The following is a 21,514-nucleotide window of genomic DNA, read 5'->3' as shown; positions in this document are numbered from 1 at the left end:
ACCATAATAGTCAGTGATTCTTGTTTTTAGCATATACCCAAAAGTCACGAAATATGTAGCCACAGGAAAATGTGCAAATTTGTTCATGGAAACATTATTCATAATAGTTAAACTGTGGAAACAACTTCCTGCAATCGACTGATACATAAACAAACAAATTCTGGTATATTTCTATATCGTAGGATACTACATAGCTATGCAAAGCCAATGTAATATCCAAGTACACCCATCTATACAGACAAAAATAAGCAAACTGCCCAAGTCTTAGGCAATATGGTGCTGATGATTGCCCAAGCCTGTGACTATACTAAATGAGCAATTAAATTGGATTCTTTAAATAGGTCAATGGTACAATATGTTCATTATAGTTTTAAAAGCAGATTTTCCACAAGTTAACGTCTATGGATTTTTAGGTAGTTTCGCTTTGCGCACAAAACTGTGTCTGTGGTGGACTTGGTCTCCACTTTTTCATGCCCAAGACTGAGCAACGGCCTCAAGAGACAGAGGCATCTCCCTCCATTCCCCTCAGACAGGTCCCTGAAGAAAATGTTCACTGGTCATCTGTCATATCAACAAGCAAGCTGACATCTTCCCTGGACTTCTAATTTCATTCCACTTCATATGCATGACTCGTGTGCAGAAACCAACACAGAAATTAAGCTGACAAGTTGTGTACTCATTCTTAGTTAGCTATCATTGACGTACAAATTCTAATGAGGCTAAAATTACCTCTGATTAAAAAATGCTCTCCCCAAGATCTATGCATCTCTGGGCTAGTGCTGCACTCTGCTAACTGTTTAGTGGTGGCCTCCAACAGCACACATGTCAATCTCAATTCCACGCATCACTTTCATCTGAAGGCTTTTTTCTGCATGATCCAAATTTACCGAATCATAATGTGTCCTTTGTAATATAAAAAAGTGGATAAATCAATTATGTGTGATTATACATGGATTTCACAGCATACTTTCAGAGGTTATTATTAGTAAATTTACTGGCAAAAGAAAGGCAAGAAGAGAAATATTTTTATTGTAAATGAGCTATGCTCAGATAATTGTTCAGATTACTCTTTTCCTACTGTATTATTTTCAACAGCATTTAATTATAACTGGCATACTTTGTGTGCACTGATTTCCAAACACTATCATTGTTTGTCTTCTGCCAGGAGAATGTCAGTACTGTGAGGACAGATACAAGTACTCTCTACTACTGTGTCTCAAGCACCAATGGACACTATAGTGCATGCTCAATATTGATTTTGACCATTGAATTCTCCGTGAATTTAACACTGAGGTGTCATTGTTACTGGGGTGTCCCCAACAAGCAGCAATGGCCATGAGTCAGTGAGGAGAGGGGAGATCATTGTTACTGGGGTGTCCCCCAACAAGCAGCAATGGCCATGAGTCAGTGAGGAGAGGGGAGATCATTGTTACTGGGGTGTCCCCCAACAAGCAGCAATGGCCATGAGTCAGTGAGGAGAGGGAGATGCACCTCTCCAGAGATGGGCTCAGGGAACAACCTCTGCTTTCTTGCACATGAGGAACCACTTATATAATGGAAGCCTATCAGCTGTGGTTGGTTAGCACATCACATCCGATTAGATAGTGAGCCCTCCCATCACCAGGGTCTCTAGGTGGAAGGAGATGTGGAGAGTGCAGACTCATCCACAGGCCAGCTGCTGGCTACTCACACTACTTCCGAATTCAGAGTTCTGACTTCAGGAGCATCATGTACCATGCTTCTTATTTAGAAGTGCAGTGTGCCAAGTAGGGTCATGCCTCCATTGTCTCCTATGCTGAGGAAATCTTGAAGAATCCAGCAATCACTGGCTGAATAAATTCAAAGCAAGGCCAGAGGTGTGGTAGGACACAGTTTTTTAATGGATGAGGCAACGTATTAACCCAGCATCCTTTGTTCTGGTGCTTCTCGTTGGCAGCTGCCACCTGTCCAGATCTCTGTCCCTGTGGTGTTAGCTTGTGTCTCCCATCTTGGTCATTTTCCACCATTTTCATCCCCTCCAGGGCTTGGAGGAAGGACCTGATGGGCCACAGTCTTGAAGCCTCTGCTGAAGTGGCTGGGCCTGACATCATTTCTCTGCTGACCTCTGTAGATCTTGGTCATGGAGTCAACCCCGGCACCACCTCGGAGGTACAGGTTCTGTGCTGTGGAAGCAGCTTCTCTGTAGAAACAGTTCTCATCAGAGGGGGCAAGCTCTTTATGTTTAGCTGGATTGACTGTGTCCAGGCATTCGGGGACTTTCAGCTTCCTGGACTCTTTGAGGAAGGCTGCCAGAGCTCTGAGGAACTCCTGCTGATTTACATCCTTTACAGAAACTCCAGGCATTGGGCTGCCAGCCAGGGGAAAGCACAGTAGCTCACATCTTAAACCCAGCGTGGAAGGCAGACACAGGCAGATTTCTGTGAGTTCAAGGCCAGCTTGCTTTACCAACCACATTTCAGACCAGCCAGGGCTACATAGTGAGACCTTGTCTCAAAATAAACAGCAACAACAAAATGCTGTACAAAGTCAAATCAAAATCAAGACCAGCGCCATGGTTCAGCGAGGAAGGTTCACTCCCACGCCTATAACCTGAGCTCAAGTCCTGGGACCCACATGGTGACAGGAGAACACCCGCTCCTGTGGGTGTCCTCTGACCGCCACACACATGCCGTGGCACATGCAAACACACTAAATGTAATTTGAAAATATTTCCAAATTAGAACAGAATCAAATGCTTTGAAGTGGAATTATTTGTGTCATGAATCCCTCTCACTTCTTGCTGACCCATCTCCAGCGTACGTGAAGAAAGCTGTGGTACACTCAGCACAGTAAACAACATTTTGGGTTTTCATTTTCTGCCAACACATAATTTTAAATTTATTGCTTACTATTGTTATAATTTACCTTTAGGTTAGTAGCTGTGGTAAGAAGAATTGCTAAATGGTCTTATTAATAATGAAAAATAAAATCCAGAGCCAGATATTGAGGTGAAAACTGGGAGATCAGGGAAGCAGAAAGAAGCCAGCCACATTCTTACCACTAGAAATCCTCAGCCAAAGAGAGGCCTACTTCCTGTATACCCATACCTATATACCTTTCTGTCCCTGCCATCTCACTTCCTCTCTCCACCCAGCTACATCACTTCCTCTTTCCACCCAGCTCTGTCACCTCCTGTCTGTCTGTACAGACTTCCAGACCTCTATGTTTAACTACTGCTGGGATTAAAGGCATGTGTCACCATGCCTGGCTCTGTTCCCAGTATGGCCTTGAACTCACAGAGATCCGGATGAATCTCTGCCTCCCAAATGCTAGGATTAAAGGCATGTGCTACCATTGCCTGACTTCTATGTTTTATATAATGGCTGGCTTTTTCCTCTGATCTCCCAGTAAGCTTTATTTATTAGAGCACAAATAAAATATCACCACAAGCTATCAGATGATTGTGTTGGAAAAAGTGAAAGGAAAATTTTTACTTAGAGTTGCAGGTGTCCTTACCAAGTGCCATGCTGATATAATATTTTTATTGTAAAAATGAAGGAAGGTGTAAGGACAGGATGGGAAGATAAGTGTGCATGGGTCTGTGTGTGTGAGTGTGTGAGTATGTGTGTGAGCAAGTGTTAGTTGGTTGGTTGATTGGTTTCTCTTTTCCCTCAATCCTCCTGTCTCAGCTTCCCAAGTGCTGGGATTATAGGCAGGTAGCCCTATACCTGGTAAATGAGTATAATGAACATTTTTAAGTGAGTAAAGGGGCTGGGGTATAATTCAGTAGTTGCAAAGGCCTCAGAAACACACAGACACACACACAGAGACATAGAGACACACACAGACACAGAGACTCACACACACACACACACACACACACACACACACACACACACACACACATTCCCCTAAACAACAGGTATTTTATTCAGAAAGTCTCTGTCTGGAATTATTTTATTTGTCTTTGTCTTTCCTTCTCTGACACCAAAACTGTGAAATACTCTACATTTAGATACTTCTTTAATAATGTCTAGAAAAATTTTTACAAAGTGATAGCCAAGAAAACTTGTTCATAATGGTTGGATCGATACTTTAAAATAACACTATAAAAGGCTAACCAAATAACCAAATGCATGGTTTCACAAGCTCTCCATGAATTTAAAAATCCACTTATAGATAAGGCACTTGTGACATTAGAGACAATAAGAGACAGTGCTATATTTATAGTGATACAACCATTTATTACAAGGCCATTTAATTACCAATATCATAATTGTTCCATCTCATTATGTATTGAGATATCTGTTTCTACTTTCATTTAGTTATCTATAAATTACATAATAAGTTTACAACTCTGTTTTAAGTCAAATTTTGAGAACTGCCTCCAACATCTTGATTGAGAAAAGACATAGAGCCAATAGAGAGGGCAAGATGGAACCTGGGACAGTAGCGCTGTGCTCTGAGAGCTCGGAAAATGTCTCAATAGGTAAAGTGCAAGCCATATAAGCATGCGGAGCCAAGTCTGAACTCCAGGACCCACCTTTAAAAAGCTGGGCTTCACAACCACAAGTTGTGACCCCAGTAATAATGAGAGGTAGATGGCAGATCCCTGGGGTTCGCTGGCCAGCCAGATCAGAGAGACCCAGGTTCAGGGAGAGGCCTTGTCTCAAAAAATGGAGAGAAAGGAAGACAACCCAGGTTGGACCTTTTGGCCACCACATATGTGTGCACACACATTCATGAGTAACTATACATGCCCACATGAACACATGCGTATACTATAAATAAATTATTAAATAGAAACTGTATTTGCAAGGTTTTTTGTTTGTTTGGTTGGTTGGTTTTTTGGATTTTTGAGATGAAGTCCTGGTTGTCCTGAAATTCACTCTGGAGACCAAGCTGGCCTTGAATTCATAGAGATTCACCTGCCTCTGCCTCCCAAGTGCTGGGATTAAAGGTGTGCACCAGCACTACCTGGCAAGGATTTTGTTTGTTTGTTTGTTTGTTTTTAAGGAAGACAGACTATTAACCAAAATTATATGAATTTACTTGCTTAACAGTCTTGTTATGGAAGATATTTCAACCTTACACATCACAACACTACAAGTACACATCTGATATAATCTGCAATGAGATAAGCCAGTCACTTATAAACAAACCATCCTGATGCAGCAGAGATCACAAAATGCTCTGCAAACCACTAACACTAACCCTGAAGCTGCTTCTGGGGAAATTGGAACTGTCTCTCCATTTGGGAGAATTACATTCTAATTAACCATTCTAACTTTCTGCTGAAGTGATCTACTGGGGTGAGTTAAGAGCAAATTGGATTCTCAAGTACCAACAGGTGCTGTCAAAAGCTTTGGACACAACAGTGAGGATTCTGCAGATAGACTGACTTCTTCACATATGACCCCGAAAGGGATCTCAGGCTCTTCAAATGACCTAGAAGCCTTTAAGAATGAGAGAATGGATATTTTTATGTGTATGTTGCTGCCCATTACAAAAGTCTGCCTATGGTCTCCTGAATGTAAGTTTTGCTGAACTTACCCACCCACCAGTTCTCTAGGCAGCCCTGGCCTTTAGATCCTCTCTGGTGAGGGGAACTCCTCCACTTCCATCTGAATACTGTTGAAATGATGCAAAAGGATAAATTCCTCCTGAAAATGTTTAGCCAGACCCCAGAAGGAGACTAGTGGGGACAATCAAGCTCTTACGAACTGGGAACACCCCCTGAACTCAGAACTGCTGTTGGTGTGCCAACAACAGCAGCCCTATAGCCAATGCCTCACCATCAAGTGTGGGAATAACTTGTCACAGGGTGTCCACTGCTGTGAAGAGACACCATGACAACTCTTATAAAGGGAACATTTCATGGGCCCGCCTTACAGTTCAGAGGTTTAGTCCATTATGTCATGGTGTGAAACATGGTGGCGCTCAGGCAGACATGGTGCTGAAGAGGCAGGTAGCTGAGAGTTCTGCATCTGGACCAGCAGGCCGCAGAAAGTGGATGAGACACACTAAACCAACAGAGCCACACCTTCTGTCTCAGTTAGGTTTTTTATTGCTGTGAAGAGACATCATGACCATGGCAACTCTTATATGGAGAGTTGAGGGTGGTTTATAGTTTCAGATGTTCAGTCCATTATCATTATGATGGGGAGCATGGCAGCATGCAGGTAGACATGGTTCTGGAGCCAAGAGTCCTACATCTTGACTCAGAAGTAACAAGAAGTTGACTGAAACATTGGGCAGTATCCCGAGCATAGGAGACCTCAAAATCCTCCCCGATAGTGACACACTTCCTCAAACAAGGCCACACCCATTCCAACGAAGCCACACCTCCTAATAGTGCCACTCACTATGAGATTATGGTGGCCAACTACATTCAAACTCCCACACCTCCTACTAGCTCCAGTCCCTATGGGGGCCATTTTCTCTAAAGCCACCACACCTGCCAAGGAAATGTATTCATATCCCCCTATTTTATGAGGATGGGATTATTCTGTAGAGGGATTGAACTGGTGTAAAAGTTTGTCCAGGACAGATGGATCACTGTTCATATTAGAACTAGGCAGACTCTCCTCCCAGATGGCCAGAGCCAGTTTGACACTTAGTACATACATTTTTCTGTCCTTCACTTCAGGAGGGAGAACAGAAAGAATTGGACTCTCTTTGGTGTCCGATCTATGTTCAAGCATTGACTCAGCTTTTCACTTAATAATTTTGCTGACTCTTTTTTTCTTTTTGAGATGGGGCCTTGTGTAGCCCAGGTTGGCCTCGAATTTGCTATGTACTCAAGCCTGTCCTTCAACTACTGACCCTTCTGCCTCTACCTCCCAAGTGTTGGGATTACGGGCAAGTGCTACTGTATCAGTTCCTGTTGTCCTGGGGATTGAACCAGGGCCTCACGCGTGCTCGGTCCACAGGCGCTCTGCCATCAGGGCTCCTCCCACAGGCCTTTGCAGAGTGCTCGGTCCACAGGCGCTCTGCCGTCAGGGCTCCTCCCACAGGCCTTTGCAGAGGTCTCTTCAACTGACAGCTTTCTTGTCACAGTGAAAATAATTCCTGCCTCCAGGAGCCATCATGAGAGTCAAAGAGGACAATTTATGCCAGAAAGAGACGACATGAATTTAAAATCCTTTTCTTACCACAACCAGATACAACCTTAGAAATTACAAAGTAGCATTTTAGTCACAAATTCTGGGGATTTAATTTGGCATCTAAAACCTATTAATGTAGAAGGTGTTACTTTTCGCATTGATGCATTATTCAAATGTTAAAAAAAAAAGAAAAAAAACAGCCCCATCTTTAAATAGCATCCGTTCCACATCAGGTACATCTGTTCATGACAATGAGCCTGGAATGCTATCCAGTAATGAGACAGCTCTGAAGTCAGTGTGTGAGCTGTGAGAACCTGAAGGAAGCAGAGGTATTCCTCAACGCCTGATGATTAGCACTTCAACTCACAAAAATGTAAAAGGGACATGAGGAACCCCAATACTGGTGTGGTGGTTTGAATGAGAATGGCCCCCATAGGATCATATATTTGAATGCTTAGTCACCAGGGAGAGGAACTCTTTGATAAGATTAGAAGGATTAAGAAGGGTCAGAAGGGCTTCTTGGAGGAAGAGTGTCACTGGAGGGTTGGTTTTGAGGTTTCAAAAACCCAAGCCAGGCCCAGGCTCCCTCTCTGCCTTCTGTCTACAGAGCAAGATGTGAAGCTCTCAGCTACTGCTCCAGCACCATGGTTGCCGCCATGGTAATAATGGACTAAGCCTCTGAAACTGTAAGCAAGTCCCTAATTAAATGTTTTTCTTTATATGAGTTGCCTTAGTCATAGTGTCTCTTCACAGCTATAGAACATAACTAAGACAATTAGCACTAAGTGAGGACAAAGATACATATGGCAGTCATCTGAAGCCTACTTATAACACCAAAAGCCCAAGTGATTCAGAAAACACTTCTGTAGATCCACATAATCAATGCTAATAAAAATGCATTTAGTTTGCAAAAGTCATGTGACAGAGTCTGTGAACAAAAGGTTAACTCCAGTGCCGCTAAACCAGAATCTTTTGTTTTGCTCACAGTCGTGTTAAGCAATCATTTTAAGCAGCCAGGCAGAACAGCACGACCTCTCGGATTCCAACCTCAGCTTGAAAATAAATCATGTTGGGAGACGGTGCTTTTATCGTCTGTAACAACCTTTTATTAAGATCTTTGTGAGGATACAGCTAGGTTTTTAAAAACTCTCTCAAATATGTGCGTGTATTTGAATGGGGTCAAATCACATTACTGCGTCAGCTTGAAACACTACAGAACACATCAGAGAAGTCAAAGGGTGTAACTGAACGTTGGAATGACCACAGGTTTGACTACAGCTGAGAAAGGGTTTCAGAATGAACATAAGAAATACTTTTACATGCTCCAAAAGAAATAAATAACAATATCTTACCTCTACTATTATTTAAGACATCCAAAGCCCCTCGGTTCTATAGAGTAGACATTATTGCTGTTTTTCTTCCAACATGGAAAAAGAGATTAATGAAAAAGGCACTTAAGCAACCTGTCCAGCACCACATAACTATGTGTGGATGTTGAGAGACTGCTCTTTTATCTGCTGTATCACACTGCTTCATCTCTCCCTCTGTCATGAGTCAGTATTGAAGAGAGGTGTTGACTGGCTGCAATGGTGAGCATGTAGTTCACAAAGTCTCATTCCAGCTCCCGAGACCCACAGTTATATGATCTAAAAATAGGTGAGTATGCCTATAGTCATGATTTATGCAGGTATTTGGACAAGCCTGGTCTCCTCTATGATAACATGTTGATCTTTTTTTTTCCCTGCAACTAAATCTAGACATAAAAAAAATGCCAGGACTACTTTCTTAACTATAGCTCCATGTTTTATATGGCAACCTAAGAATTTTCTCAGAAAAACTCCTGTCTGGAACTAGAAGCTTTTGCATAAGTTCTAATCAGAACCATCTGCAGCAGCCAAGCGGCAGAAGCCCGACTGCATTACTACAGACCATGAGCAGCAGCACATTTGTCTACCGAGTGTATGAAACCGGGAGCAAAGCATCCAGAGTCTTCTGAGTGATTCCTATTTCTGAGTCCTAAGGAAGCGGGATCCCTGTGAAGTTGTCTGCTTCTGTGTGGTCATAGAGAAGGAGCTCTGCAGTGAGTAAGCAAAGACACAGAGGACTAGAAGAATGTGATGTCTGCAGCTACTGCAGACAGCAAGAACAGGAGGAGAGAACCCTGAAGAGACACAGAGTGAAACAAACATTTAACATTTAGGGCTTGTCTCATCAGAGAGGTTTCTATTTCCTTGCAGTAGACAAGCAGTTCATACAGAGACTCACAGCTGTATAATGCTCATATCCCTCCCCACAGAGCTCAAGGAATGTTATGGAAGAGGGTGCAGAAAAATTGTTAAAGCCAGATATATGAAAGATTGCTTCAAAGCAGTGCTGTCTAGATGATGGAACAACTATATTCAAGAACTCAGCAGTCGTGGTTGCCTGTACAAGACCTGTTATTGATGTAACCAACCGTCTTATTAAATAAGAAACACAGAAACAATGTAAAAGAGAAAGCCGAGAGGTCAGAGCTCAGAGCTAAAATCTCACCCTTCCTCCTGCTGTCCCAGCTTCGCGAAAGAGACCTACTTCCTGTCTGTTCGTTTTTTTTATAGTATGTTGTTCTGCCTTCTCATTGGTTGTAAACCCAAACACATGACTGCCTCGTCACTGTCTGAATGTACAGCCCCCTAGGTCTTAAAGGCATATGTCTCCAATGCTGGCTATATCCCTGAACACACAGAGATCTATGGGATTAAAGGCGTGTGCCACCACTGCCACACTCTTGCTATGGCTCTAATAGCTCTGACCCCCGGACAACTTTATTTATTAACATACAATCAAAATAATATTTCAGTACAATTAGATTACCACCACAACCTGTACTAGAACAATCCAGTCAGCATGGACAACTGAGGGAAAAGGAAATGGCTCAGGGGTAAAGCACTTGCTATTCAAGCCTATGAATAGGGAATCAATCCAGATCCCCAGAACTCACAAAAATAAGCCAGATACACTAGGGCTGGCAAGATGGCTCCATGGGGAAAGATGCTTCCTGTCAAACCTGATGACCTAGGTTCAATTTGCATGCCCTGCAAGTAGAAGGAGAAAATCAATTCTCATGGGTTGTTCTCTGACCTCCACACACAAAACCATGGCATGCATATCTATCTATCTCTTTCTCTATCTATCTGTCTGTCTGTCTATCTATCTATCTGTGTGTGGGTATGAAAGAGGGAGAGAGATTAAGCCAGATATGGTGCCATACATCTATAATCTTGCAAGATGGAGACAGGAGACTCACCAAGAAGCTCACATACCAGCTGGCCTAGAGGACAGCAGCAGAAACAAGACCTCACTGCAAAACAAAGTAGAAGTGAAAATAGACCCCAGCAAGTCTTCCTCTGGCCTCTACACACAAGCCATGGCACATAAGTACATGTACACATACAACATACACATACCATATGCCACATACACACATGTAAATACAACATGCACAAAGCATATACCACACACTTACATATACCACACACATGTATATGTACAACATACATAGCATATACAACACATACACATATAATATTTTTAAAAAGAGTAGGATGAATGAAAGATAAGGCAGTTCTTACTAAAGTTCTTGCCAATAACTAATAAGCTATCTAGTTAACCTGCCCTTCAAAGATGCTTTGAATTTCCACTCACAGAGTGCTTGCTTCCTGTCAAATCTAACCCAAATTGCATGAGTTATTTATCACTAATCTCCATCCATATTCATAGGAACAGCTCCTACAGTTTCAATTAGTCCTGTGTATGTATCTGGGCTTTAATACTTCCTTCAACTTGTTTAGAGTTTTCCTCCCATAGGATGACGAGCTTCTCTAGAGTCAGCCACTCCTGCTGAGCCAGGAGGGTCTATGTCCAGCCTGTTTTCTACAAGTGCTTAGCCCCATAATTTTGTTTTCAGATCTACTCCTTTGTCCATTTCAATGATGAACTCCTACTGAAGTCACTATCCACAAATAATTGCTCATACCTGTGAAACCCATGACATGCACAGTTCAGCCTCAGCCAGGCACACAAACTCCCGACAGGCAACATTTGTGTCTATCTCACTATTCTCTCCCCCACGAATTCCACAGGCCCATAGTAAGCGTCCAATACAATGTTATTGGTTAAGAGGATTCAGAGAGCGATAACAAAAGAACTTCTTCAATTTATGGCGTTCTACCTGAAATTTCATTAAAATGATAATAAAGAAAAGATTTAATCCAAGGTATCTTCATTTGAGGTCTCCAGAAGGAAGACTCTGAGATAAGGGGTCTTGAATAGAAGCAATTTATATGAGATTGACCCCTAGAAACATTGGCAGAAGGAGGAAAATGAGATATAGACTGTCAATAAATGGTCCCTTAGCAAACAGTATCCCTGTAGGCTTCTGGACTTAATGCCATTAGCACTGTTCCAACAGAGGTGAAAAAGCAAGTACTTACCAATTCCCACTAACCTTGCTTAAGGGGACATTCTCGGGCTCCACAACCCTGTCCTGTGGGTGGGTGGACAAATCTCCTAAATAAGATACAGTCCTTTGGTTAAAAATGGAGGTGTTAGAATCTAGAAGATGGCGTGAATGCTGGGAAGTAGAATTCAATGAAGAGAACCCACAGGTCCCCAAAGGGGTGGGGATGGTGCCAAAAAGACATAAATGTTTAACAGAGATGTGGAAGTTGATGGAAGACTAGTGACGGAGAAATCAGAGAATGTAGCTCAGAACGTAAAGGAGGAAGGAAAGGAGGAAGCCAGGAAGGATGCGAACAATGGAGAAAGACCCAGTCCAGTTTACAGAGTCCAAGCTGAGACCCTAGTCAAGAATAAAACAAGGATTAATGCAGAGGCTGTGAACTACAGCCCATGATCTATTTTTGTAAGTTTTCACATATTTGAAAGGTGGGGATCCTATTTTGTTTTCTCCTGGTTTGATTTTGTGATGCTCAGGTCCCGAAGCATGTCATACCAACACTCTGTCACTGAGCTGCAACCCAAGACCAAATCATTGTTTCATTTGTTTATCTTTTGAAAATGAATATATAATCTACAAAACCTAAATTTAGCACCAGGCTATTACAGAAAACAATGGCTGAGCCTAGTTGATAGGGAGGTCAACAAACATACAAGCCTTGTTCCATCTTTGGTAGTGTACTGCCTGAAGCCAAGCACTAAACCCTGTACACAAGATAGACAGGTGATAGATGATAGATAGATAGATAGATAGATGATAGATAGATAGATAGATAGATAGATAGATAGATAGATAGATAGATAGATAGATAGATAGATATTTTCTCTAATAGTGCTAGGGAAAAGTAAGATAATGAGATAATTAAAGTCCTCTTTGGCCTGGTAACAAGGGATCCCCAAGATTAATAGCTAATGCCCCATCCATTAAGCAACAGGCAGGGGGTATCAATTATAAAACTCTCATGCCCAGAGCCCCTGGTTTCACTCTCCCAAAGGAACAGTCCACCAAGAATACCAGATACTTTACTAAAGTTTGCAAGATATAGAAAATTTTTTTTTAAGATATACATGACCTAGCAGGAAAAAAAAATTACACCCAAGAAGCAATGATAACATGGGCAATTTACATAAATTTCAAGATAATATTCTCAGACAATCTCTAGAAAATGTTGACTTCAAAAACAGGATGAAGATATTGTAGAAAAGAAACACCAGTAAATAAGAGTGTTGTTAGTGTGTGTGTGTGTGTGTGTGTGTGTGTGTGTGTGTGTGTGTGTGTGTGTAATTTAAAGGATATATTTAAAGACAAAGCCAAGCAAACCTCCCAGGATACGGACTGTTAAAACACAAAGCCAGATGTGGTGCATATGCCTGCAGTCCCTGCACTTGGAAGGATCAGGAGTTCAAGGTCGTCTTCAGCTATGTAATGAGTTCCAGGGTAGCCAGGACTATGTAGAGAGACCCTGTCTTAAAAAAGGAGGAGGGGGAGGAAGAGAGAAGGAGGGAAGGATGGACACCAAAGTCCACACCTGTGTTACATATAAAAGTAACTAGATGGAGGTGCTAAAGAACAAAACAATATCGTGTGTCTGTGGTGGTGTTTGCTCCGCCCACAACCTTGGGCTATACAGGAGGCAGGGTTTTTTGCCCTTGTATGTGACCTCTTATCGCACGAGGATGGGATAACATGTGACCCTTCTCCCTTTCCTTTTAAGAGGTCCCGTACAAGGGCAGGAAGCACCGCCTCCTTTGGACCATATAGCCCAATCATGGGCAGAGCAAATACCACTGCACATGTCCTGTGTCCCACAACATCAGGCCTTGGGGCTGGAGAGATGCTCAGTGGCTAAGAGCAGATGCTGCTCTTGCAGAGGACCTGGGTTCAGAACCACCAGTAACTCTAGTTCAAGGGATGGGATGCTCTTTTCTGAACTCTGTGGACACTAGGCATGCATGTGATACACATACAAGCAAAACACTCACACATGAAATAAAATGAATAAATCTAATAAAAATTTTCTCACACTGTCTGATTTTCTTACACTTTCAAGTGGTGTCGTAGATTGCAGTGCAGGAACCTAACCTCAAGGACGTTCTGACAGAAAATACACACTGAAGGCTGGCAAGATGGCTCAGTGGGTAAGGCCTTTCTGTGTGAGCATGAGGACCTGAGACTGAATCCCCAGGATCCACAGAAAAGCTGGGCATGGCTCCAAGTGCCTGTAACTCCAGCCTTGGGGATAAAGGTAGGGAAACCTGGAAGCATACAGTCCAGGCAGCTTAGCTGAAAGGTGAGTTTCAGGTTCTGTGGGAGACAATAAGACAGAGAGCGACTCAGGAGGGCTTCTGATGCCTTCATCTGGCCTCCTAAGAAAGCACATGGACATATGCATCTACCTGCAAATGCACTGTACACACACACACACACACACACACACACACACACACACACACACACACACACCAGGGCCTCGGGACTGGGGCTACAGATGCACGCCACACCACTACACCCATCTTTTCTGTGAGCGCTGGGGATTTAAACTAAGAGCCTGGTGCTTGCACAGTTGATGCTTCGCCGTGGAGTCGTCTCCCCGGTGAACCCCTCAGGAGTTATTCTGTCACAAACCTTTTCTTCTGCAACCCGAAATTCATGCAGTTGTAAAGAAAATATAAATCTTGTTAAATATTGATGATAATAGCTATTCCGGGTACTTAACTATGCCCTGGCAGTGCTGAGAAAGTGAACTGCTTAACACTGGAAGTCCAGAAACAGATCTGCCTCCGAAGCAGAACTGCCCTGTGAGTCAGCGCCAGGGCCCCCACCTCCTTGAGCACATGTGATCCAGCTCCTGCTCCTCCAGCTCTCACACGGGGCCCTGTCCTTTCCCACATCAAAATCCAGGTGATGTAAGAAAACCAAACAATAAATAGGACAGAAAAGACTGATTATCCATATATGAACATTTACAAGACTTATGCTTAGGATAAAACGGGATCACAGGCAGTGTGTGTGTGTGTGTGTGTGTGTGTGTGTGTGTGTGTGTGTGTGTGTGTGTGTGTGTAGCTGTGCACAGTCCTCTGGGAACATGAGCAAGGACAATGACAACCAAGAGGAGGAAGGCAAGTACTGGGTGAAAAGGAATATGATTACTCCTACTTTCAGAGAAAATATACAGCAATAAAACACACTAAATTCTAAAAGATGTTTAACTTACGTCTTAGTCAGGGTTTCTATTGCTGTGAAGAGACTCGGTGGCCACAGCAACTCTTAGGAAGGAAAACATTTAATTGAGGTGGTGGCTCACAGTTCAGAGGTTCAGTTCATTATCATAATGATGGGGAGCGTGGTGGCCTGCAGGCAGATTACAGTGTTTCTCTATGTACTTCTCACCACATATATTACTATTTTGAGCATGAAATAGAACAAGTTTAGACTTTAATGCTTTAAAATCGTGAAGTGATTCAGTGCACAATGTAAAAAGGAAAAAGTAGCTTTAAAGTATATTTGTACTAATCATTTGAGAATTTTGTACAATGTATTTTGATTATATTCACACTCAACTCCTCCCCTTAACCCCCTTCAGACCCACCCACCCGCCTCTAGAGTTCCCCAGATTTCAGTTCTCTTCTTGCTTGTTTGTTTTTGTTTGGTTGGTTGGTTGGTTTTTGTTTTCATTTTGTTTGTTTTTTTGTTTTGTTTTGTTTTGTTTTTGAGACAGGGATTCTCTGTGTATCCCTGGATGTCCTGGGACTTGCTCTGTAGACCAGGCTGGCCCTGAACTCAGAGATTGCCTGCCTCTGCTGCCCAAGAGCTGGGATTAAGGGTGTGTGCCACCACTGCCACCCAGCTATGTCCTCTTTTCTTGAATAACCCATTGACTGTAATTTGTGCTCTCCCTATAGTCCTGGGTTTGGAGTCCTCCACATGAACACGATTGACCTAGGTCTCAGGAGTGAACCCACCATTATTATTTTGCTAAAGAGACACAGCATAAAAGTGTTCCCTGAATTCCTGTCCCCCTACCCATATATTAGTGAAGTTCTCAGTACTCATTAGAAGTTTATAAAAGTGCGGAGAGTTTATATAAACAAGAAGGGTCAAGATCATGATGGGGAAACCCACAGAGACAGCTGACCCAAGCTCATGGGGGCTCACAGACTCTAGACCGACAGCTAGGGAGTCTGCATGGGACTGAACTAGGCCCTCTGCATGTGGGTGACAGCTGTGTGGCTTGGTCTGTCTGTGGGGCCCCTAGCAGTGGGACTAGGATCTGTCCCTAGCATATGAGCTGGCTTTTTAGAACATATTCCCTATGGAGGGATGCCTTGCTCAGCCTTGATGCAGGGGGAAGGAGCTTTGTCCTGCCTCAACTTGATATGCCATGCTTTGTTGACTCCCATGGGAGGCATGGATGGGGGGCAGGTAGAAAGAGGAGGGGGAATGGGAGGAGAGGACAAAGGGGTAACTGTGGTTGGTACGTAAAATAAATTTTAAAAATTTAATTTAAAAAAGTACATAGAGTATCTATAGAGTTCTCAGTAACAAATAGAACACTTATATCATATTCTCTCTCTCTCTCTCTCCTAGGCTCATGGACCACTGTGTAAAAGGCAGCAAAAAGACTGTAAGAAACAGAGTCAGAGAGAACCAAAATGAAACAGTGAACATTACAGACACACTGTACTCATGAAAAATAGATTTTTATAATGTCCTTATTCTGATGAGACCAACTGCCAAGTGACAAATGAACCATGTTATTGACTGTGAACCATGTGTACACTGACTTGGTGAATGTATTACTCAACAGTTAACAGTATGTCAGCCATTCATTTACAAATACATATTTATTCACAGGAATGTTGTGCCAATACATTAAATATTTCCTATGAGCTAGTAGGAAATGTATCCAAATCCTATATGATATTTGAAAAGTAAATAATGTTTGAATTCTCTAATTGTTGAGAGGAGTCATTTACAACAGTCTACATTAATGTGAGCCCATGTAGTTCCAAAAGTATACACTGAAGTTGCAGTGATTTATCTTGCTGAGTTAAGAGAGGACAGAGTACAACAGGTGTTAGCTGGCTGCACCTGCGTGGCGGGATTCATTGAAAAAAAGCAACCTTAGCAGCTGTGTGCTGCATCAGCCATCACTACCATGACTGGATGGCACGGAAGGACCTGAACACCCTGCATAGTCTAAGGCGACCTCGCTGAGATGGGGACACCTGCACAAAGATCTGAGAGAGGGATGAAAAACATCTGGAAGAAGAAATAAGGACCAACAAGAGTGAAGGCCCCGAGGCAGGAAGATGTCTGCACAACAATTCTGCGTTAGCAGAGAGCCAGGGCCAGAAGGAGAGCTAAAGGAAAAGAGAACAAGTGGGTGATGATCAGGAGACGCGGGTTTGATTCCCAGAGAGACAACAAGGGAGATTTGAGTGTAGAAATGGCACGGTATGAAATGCAGCCTTCTGCTTTTTCCTAGCTGCAGCTCTGCCCTTTCCTGAGAAGTATTTCTGATACATTGGAGCTGGATGTGGAGGTTCAGTATGGGAGGTTGAGGCAGGGGGATTCCAAGATGAAAGTCATCCTGGGCTATAAAGCCAGTCTGAGCTAAAACCCTGCCTTAAAATAAAAAGAATCTTCATTCACACATTCAGGCACATCCTGCTTTACTGTCCAATATCTCCCCTGAAGATTAACACTATATATACACATTATATGATTTACTTACTGGTTTTGATTTAAGTGTGTGCCTTCTTCAACTACAGTATAAATTACTCGAAAGGCAGAAATGTTCTGTTTTTTGCTCCAGTGTATATCCCCAGGGGCCAAACTAACAGGGAAACTATGAATGTGTATCAAGCAATAGAGCTGAACAAGTTAGCAGGTATCAAATATCAGAAACTCTGGGACACATGTAAGTGGGCAGTACGTGTTGCCCATTGCTTCCCCGGGAGACCTGTTTACACAATCACCCCAACTTTCTAAGTCTTCCCTTTACACGTTCAGCAAAAGTCACATCAGCTTCATGACTGTTTGTTGTTTCTTAATGTTTTTCTTTTTACCTTGCTTTTTATAAGCAATAATCCCACCATAAAACTGCATGACCAGGATCTGAAGAGATGGCTCAGAGATTAAGAGCACTGGCTGCCCTTCCAGAAGTCCTGAGTTCAATTCCCAGCACCCACATAGCTGTTCACAACCATCTATAATTGTAGTCCCATGGGATCTGGTGTCCTCTTCTGGTGTGCAGATGTACATGCAAACAAAACTTCCACATACATAAACACATCTTTAATTTAAAAAATTCCTTCACATGGTCATAAAGTTTCAAAGAACTTCCCACAAGGATGACCTATTAGAAACTAGGTTTGGATAGCTTTCAAATATATTTTTTATATTCCTCACATCCCCCCTAAGTATATTTTAAGTAAGAAGAATTACAAAATTCTCAGTGGTATATGATTTGTACATTGTTCTCTATTTGTGTTTTATCATTTATTTAATTATTAGCAAACAAGTTTAAATAACTGATTAAATTTTACCCAAGCACTATAATAAATTATAGAAATTTAAAAACAATCTAGCACTCCATTATCTCCCTCTATCATTCCCAGCTTTTTTATATTTCATATATAACTGAATCATAAGTAAAATATTCAAGCAGTATTCGGGTGGTTCTTTCGAATCCAACTGTTTCAATTAGCACCACTGTTTATCTATAACAGAAAGGAAGCAGATGTTTTAGTAATTATTCTCAAACACTATTAGAAAGTCTTAATTATTATGTATACTTTAAGTAGTGTGGGCATTTTATTGTATTGCAATTTTTCACAAGTCAGTTATTAATTTATAATACATACAGAATAATCTTCAATTAATCAAGTTTTTTAACCAAGTATCCCACCCCTTATCAACATCAAGGATATGTTATATATGTCTCTTCACAGTACCTCCAATAAAAAATACTGTCTATGACCTAAACAATGAGCCGTTGCAAAACCTAAGGGCATAGACAGTCAGTGAAAATAAAATCAAACTGCACCAAAAAAACATGCACACAGTGAAGGAAAAGGAATGGACCAGCACTTGAGAGATGGAAAACCACCTGTAAACCACACATTCAGTAAGAGCACCTGAGGGATGGGGAAACACCTGTAAATCACACATTCGATAAGACATTGGTGTCTAAAATTAGAAAGAACACAGATAACAAGAAAAACAAGTAATTTTAAAGTTGGTGAACTTGAGGAGACAGTTCTCAAGAAGAAGGCCTATAAATTGCCTGTGGGGGTGTGAGAAGATGGTCACCATCATTATCCATCAGAGAGCAGCCAATTAATGTACCATAAGCTAGCCTCATATGTCTGCTAGGATGGCTGGCCTCAGGAGCAGAATATGGAAAGGGGAACACCGCAGACCATTGGTAGGGGCAAGAAGGTGATACCCCTCCCATAGGGGAGTATGGAACTGTCTCAGAAAATCAATCACTACTGTGTGGTCCTATGACTGGGTTTACAGCCAAAGGAGAGAAAATAAGTGTGTAAGTGGGCGCTGTCATCATCACTGCAGTGTGACCCACCAAGGTGCAGAACCAAGCCAGGCATGACAGCACACACCTGCAGTCATAGCGCTTGGGAGGCTGAGGCAGGATAACTGCAACCAGTTCAGGACTATTCTGATATTCTGAGCCAACTGATGAGATCTAGGTCAGCCTGGGCTAAAGAGTAAGACCTTGTTTCAAGACAACGGTGGTGGTGTTGGTGGTGGTGGTGGTGGTGGTGGTGGTGGTGGTGGTGGTGGTGGTGGTAGTGGAGGTGGTGGTGGTATGGAACTGACCCAAGTGTTCATTGGCAAAAGAAGGGATTAAGAAAATGTGCTAAATTAACACATATACAATAAAATCAGTGAGTAAACCAATCTTTAACTCTTCATTTTTAAAATCTGTGTGTGCATGTTTGTGTGTGTACAGGCACACACATGGGGAGGGTGTCAAGGGAGAACTGTGGGTGTCATGTCTTGAGAAAGACCACCCAACTCTTTTCAGACAGAGTCTCCAATTGGCCAGGAGCTCACCAATTGGATTAAACTGACTGACCAGGAAGACCTAGGGATTCTCCGGTCTCCACCTTCCCATAGCTGAGACAATGAGCAAAGTCACAATTCTGACATTTTTATGTGGTTCTGGGGATGAAACTCAGGTCCTCTAGTTTGCAGGGTAATGCTTTACCAATCAGCTATCTCCCAGCCCTTCCTGCAGTATTTATAAAGAAGGCAATCCTGCATCATGTATAGCACTGATTAAGCCTAGAGAATTTTGCACAAGGTGAGTAAGCCAGTACAAGTGAGCATGATTTCACTGTTCTGTAGACTGAAAAAGACTCACGGGAGTAGAGAGGAGAACAGAAGTCATCAGGGGCCAGAGAGGGGTGGGCTGATGATCAAAGTATTCTGAGCTTTCATTTTACCTGAAGCATGAGCTGTGCTTATGCATGCAGCAAGAGACTTCAGTTCACAGTAATGGACTATACACCAGAAAAATTTCTAAGAGACGATATACTAAGCATTCTCACCACAAAACAATATTTGAGGTGATGGATATGTTCCTTAGCATGGTTTATTTTTTCACAACATATGCACACATCAAATCATTGCATTGTACATGGTGAATGTACACAATTTTATTTATCAATTTAAAAACTGTCTATATTATTAGGTTTGGGATATTTAGAAATAGAAATAGAAATTTACTAAGATTAATAAATCTATTATATTTGCTAAAATAAAGCAGTCTGAATTCTGTTCAACAGTTGCACATTAGGAGAGAGAGATGAAACCAAATAAAGTATAGGACTCATATGTATGAATATGCCAAAATGAACTCCATTACTTTGTGTGCTAACTTAAAAATTAATATAAAAATGGGAGGCCACCAGGGAGATGACTCAGCTGGAAAAATGTGTGTTTGTATAGCATGAGAACCTGAGTTCAGATACCTAGTACCCACATAAAAGCAAGACTTGGGCTGCTTCCCCTCAAACTGTTGGACATGGTATCCTAGAAACACCCAAAACATTACAGTCTATCGGCATTGTTCTATGTTGCCCACAAGAACATGATAGTAAGACCCTATTGCTGAACATATCACACATGTTGGTCTCAGGACATGGAGAAATCAAGTTGTACCAACCTGCTTACTAGCTCTCCTAGTAACAGAAGGTGCCCTGTAGGCTGCTGTAGGGGACACCAGCAAAGCCTTGCACAGCTGTGATCCTTGTGAACTGCAGTAATGACTGAAGTGACGAGATAGACACAAGGGGGCAACAGTGGCCCAGAGGTTATGAAAGCAACCAACCACTTTTGAATTGGACCACAGGAGATATATACTGTGGATATATACTGGTACTGATACTGTGAATCCGGCCATCATTGGGAAGTTCATAGGCTCCAGGGGTAAGCCTACAGCTACTTTTTTGCTAAATTGGTATAGAATCAAATTGCCCTCTAAATTCATAGCTATACTCATAAACTATAGTAACTCTCCAACCTCATCAGAGAAGTTTCTTTGTTCATTAGATAGCAGTTAATTCATAAACTCACACTGGCCATTACTCAGAGAATAAGTATCTATGGATTGTACAGCCACAAATGGGACGTCTATATCACATTACCTGCCCCCAAAACTCAGGGACCATCAGGAAAGAGGGACCAGGAAGATTGTGAAGAGCCAGAGGTCAGAGAAGACCAGTGTCATCTGGATATGACAGGTCCACAGATTCATAAACTCACAGAAGTTACTGTTATCTTCACAAGACATGTACAAGATCAATCCAGTCACCATTCTAACATGGAATGGGAAGGGATTCATGAGTCCCCACCCCCAACTAAGGATGTATGTATAGTTGATGGCTTCTGGGAAAGGGAA

At 42.2% G+C, this 21,514-nt stretch overlaps 2 protein-coding genes across 10 annotated transcripts in view; both read right to left on the bottom strand.

Moving 5' to 3' along the window:
- Positions 1-21,514, bottom strand: part of Slc44a5 (solute carrier family 44 member 5) — a 290,304-nt gene that overhangs the window by 246,784 nt on the left and 22,006 nt on the right. The gene's annotated exons all lie outside the window — the stretch shown is intronic.
- LOC102922968 (small ribosomal subunit protein eS19-like) lies at positions 1,897-2,474 on the bottom strand. Its single transcript, XM_042280179.2, has 2 exons — positions 2,131-2,474; positions 1,897-1,980 (listed from the first exon to the last, which is right to left on the bottom strand). Exons 1-2 carry the CDS (start codon positions 2,452-2,454, stop codon positions 1,897-1,899), a joined length of 408 nt encoding a protein of 135 aa, XP_042136113.2. The 5' UTR covers positions 2,455-2,474.

This window comes from Peromyscus maniculatus, chromosome 6, assembly GCF_049852395.1.
Source record: "Peromyscus maniculatus bairdii isolate BWxNUB_F1_BW_parent chromosome 6, HU_Pman_BW_mat_3.1, whole genome shotgun sequence".
Classification (NCBI taxonomy): Eukaryota; Metazoa; Chordata; class Mammalia; order Rodentia; family Cricetidae; genus Peromyscus; species Peromyscus maniculatus.
The sequence above is the reverse complement of the archived record's forward strand: the minus strand, read 5'-3'. Positions and strand labels throughout refer to the sequence as shown.

Excerpts from the sequence above, each read along its gene's own strand:
- LOC102922968 (XM_042280179.2), bottom strand. The coding sequence starts at position 2,454 with ATGTGGTTGGTAAAGCAAGCTGGCCTTGAACTCACAGAAATCTGCCTG. Across the intron at positions 1,981-2,130 it reads ACCTCCGAGGTGGTGCCGGG|ACACAAGCTAACACCACAGG; the intron begins GTTGACTCCATG and ends CCAAGATGGGAG.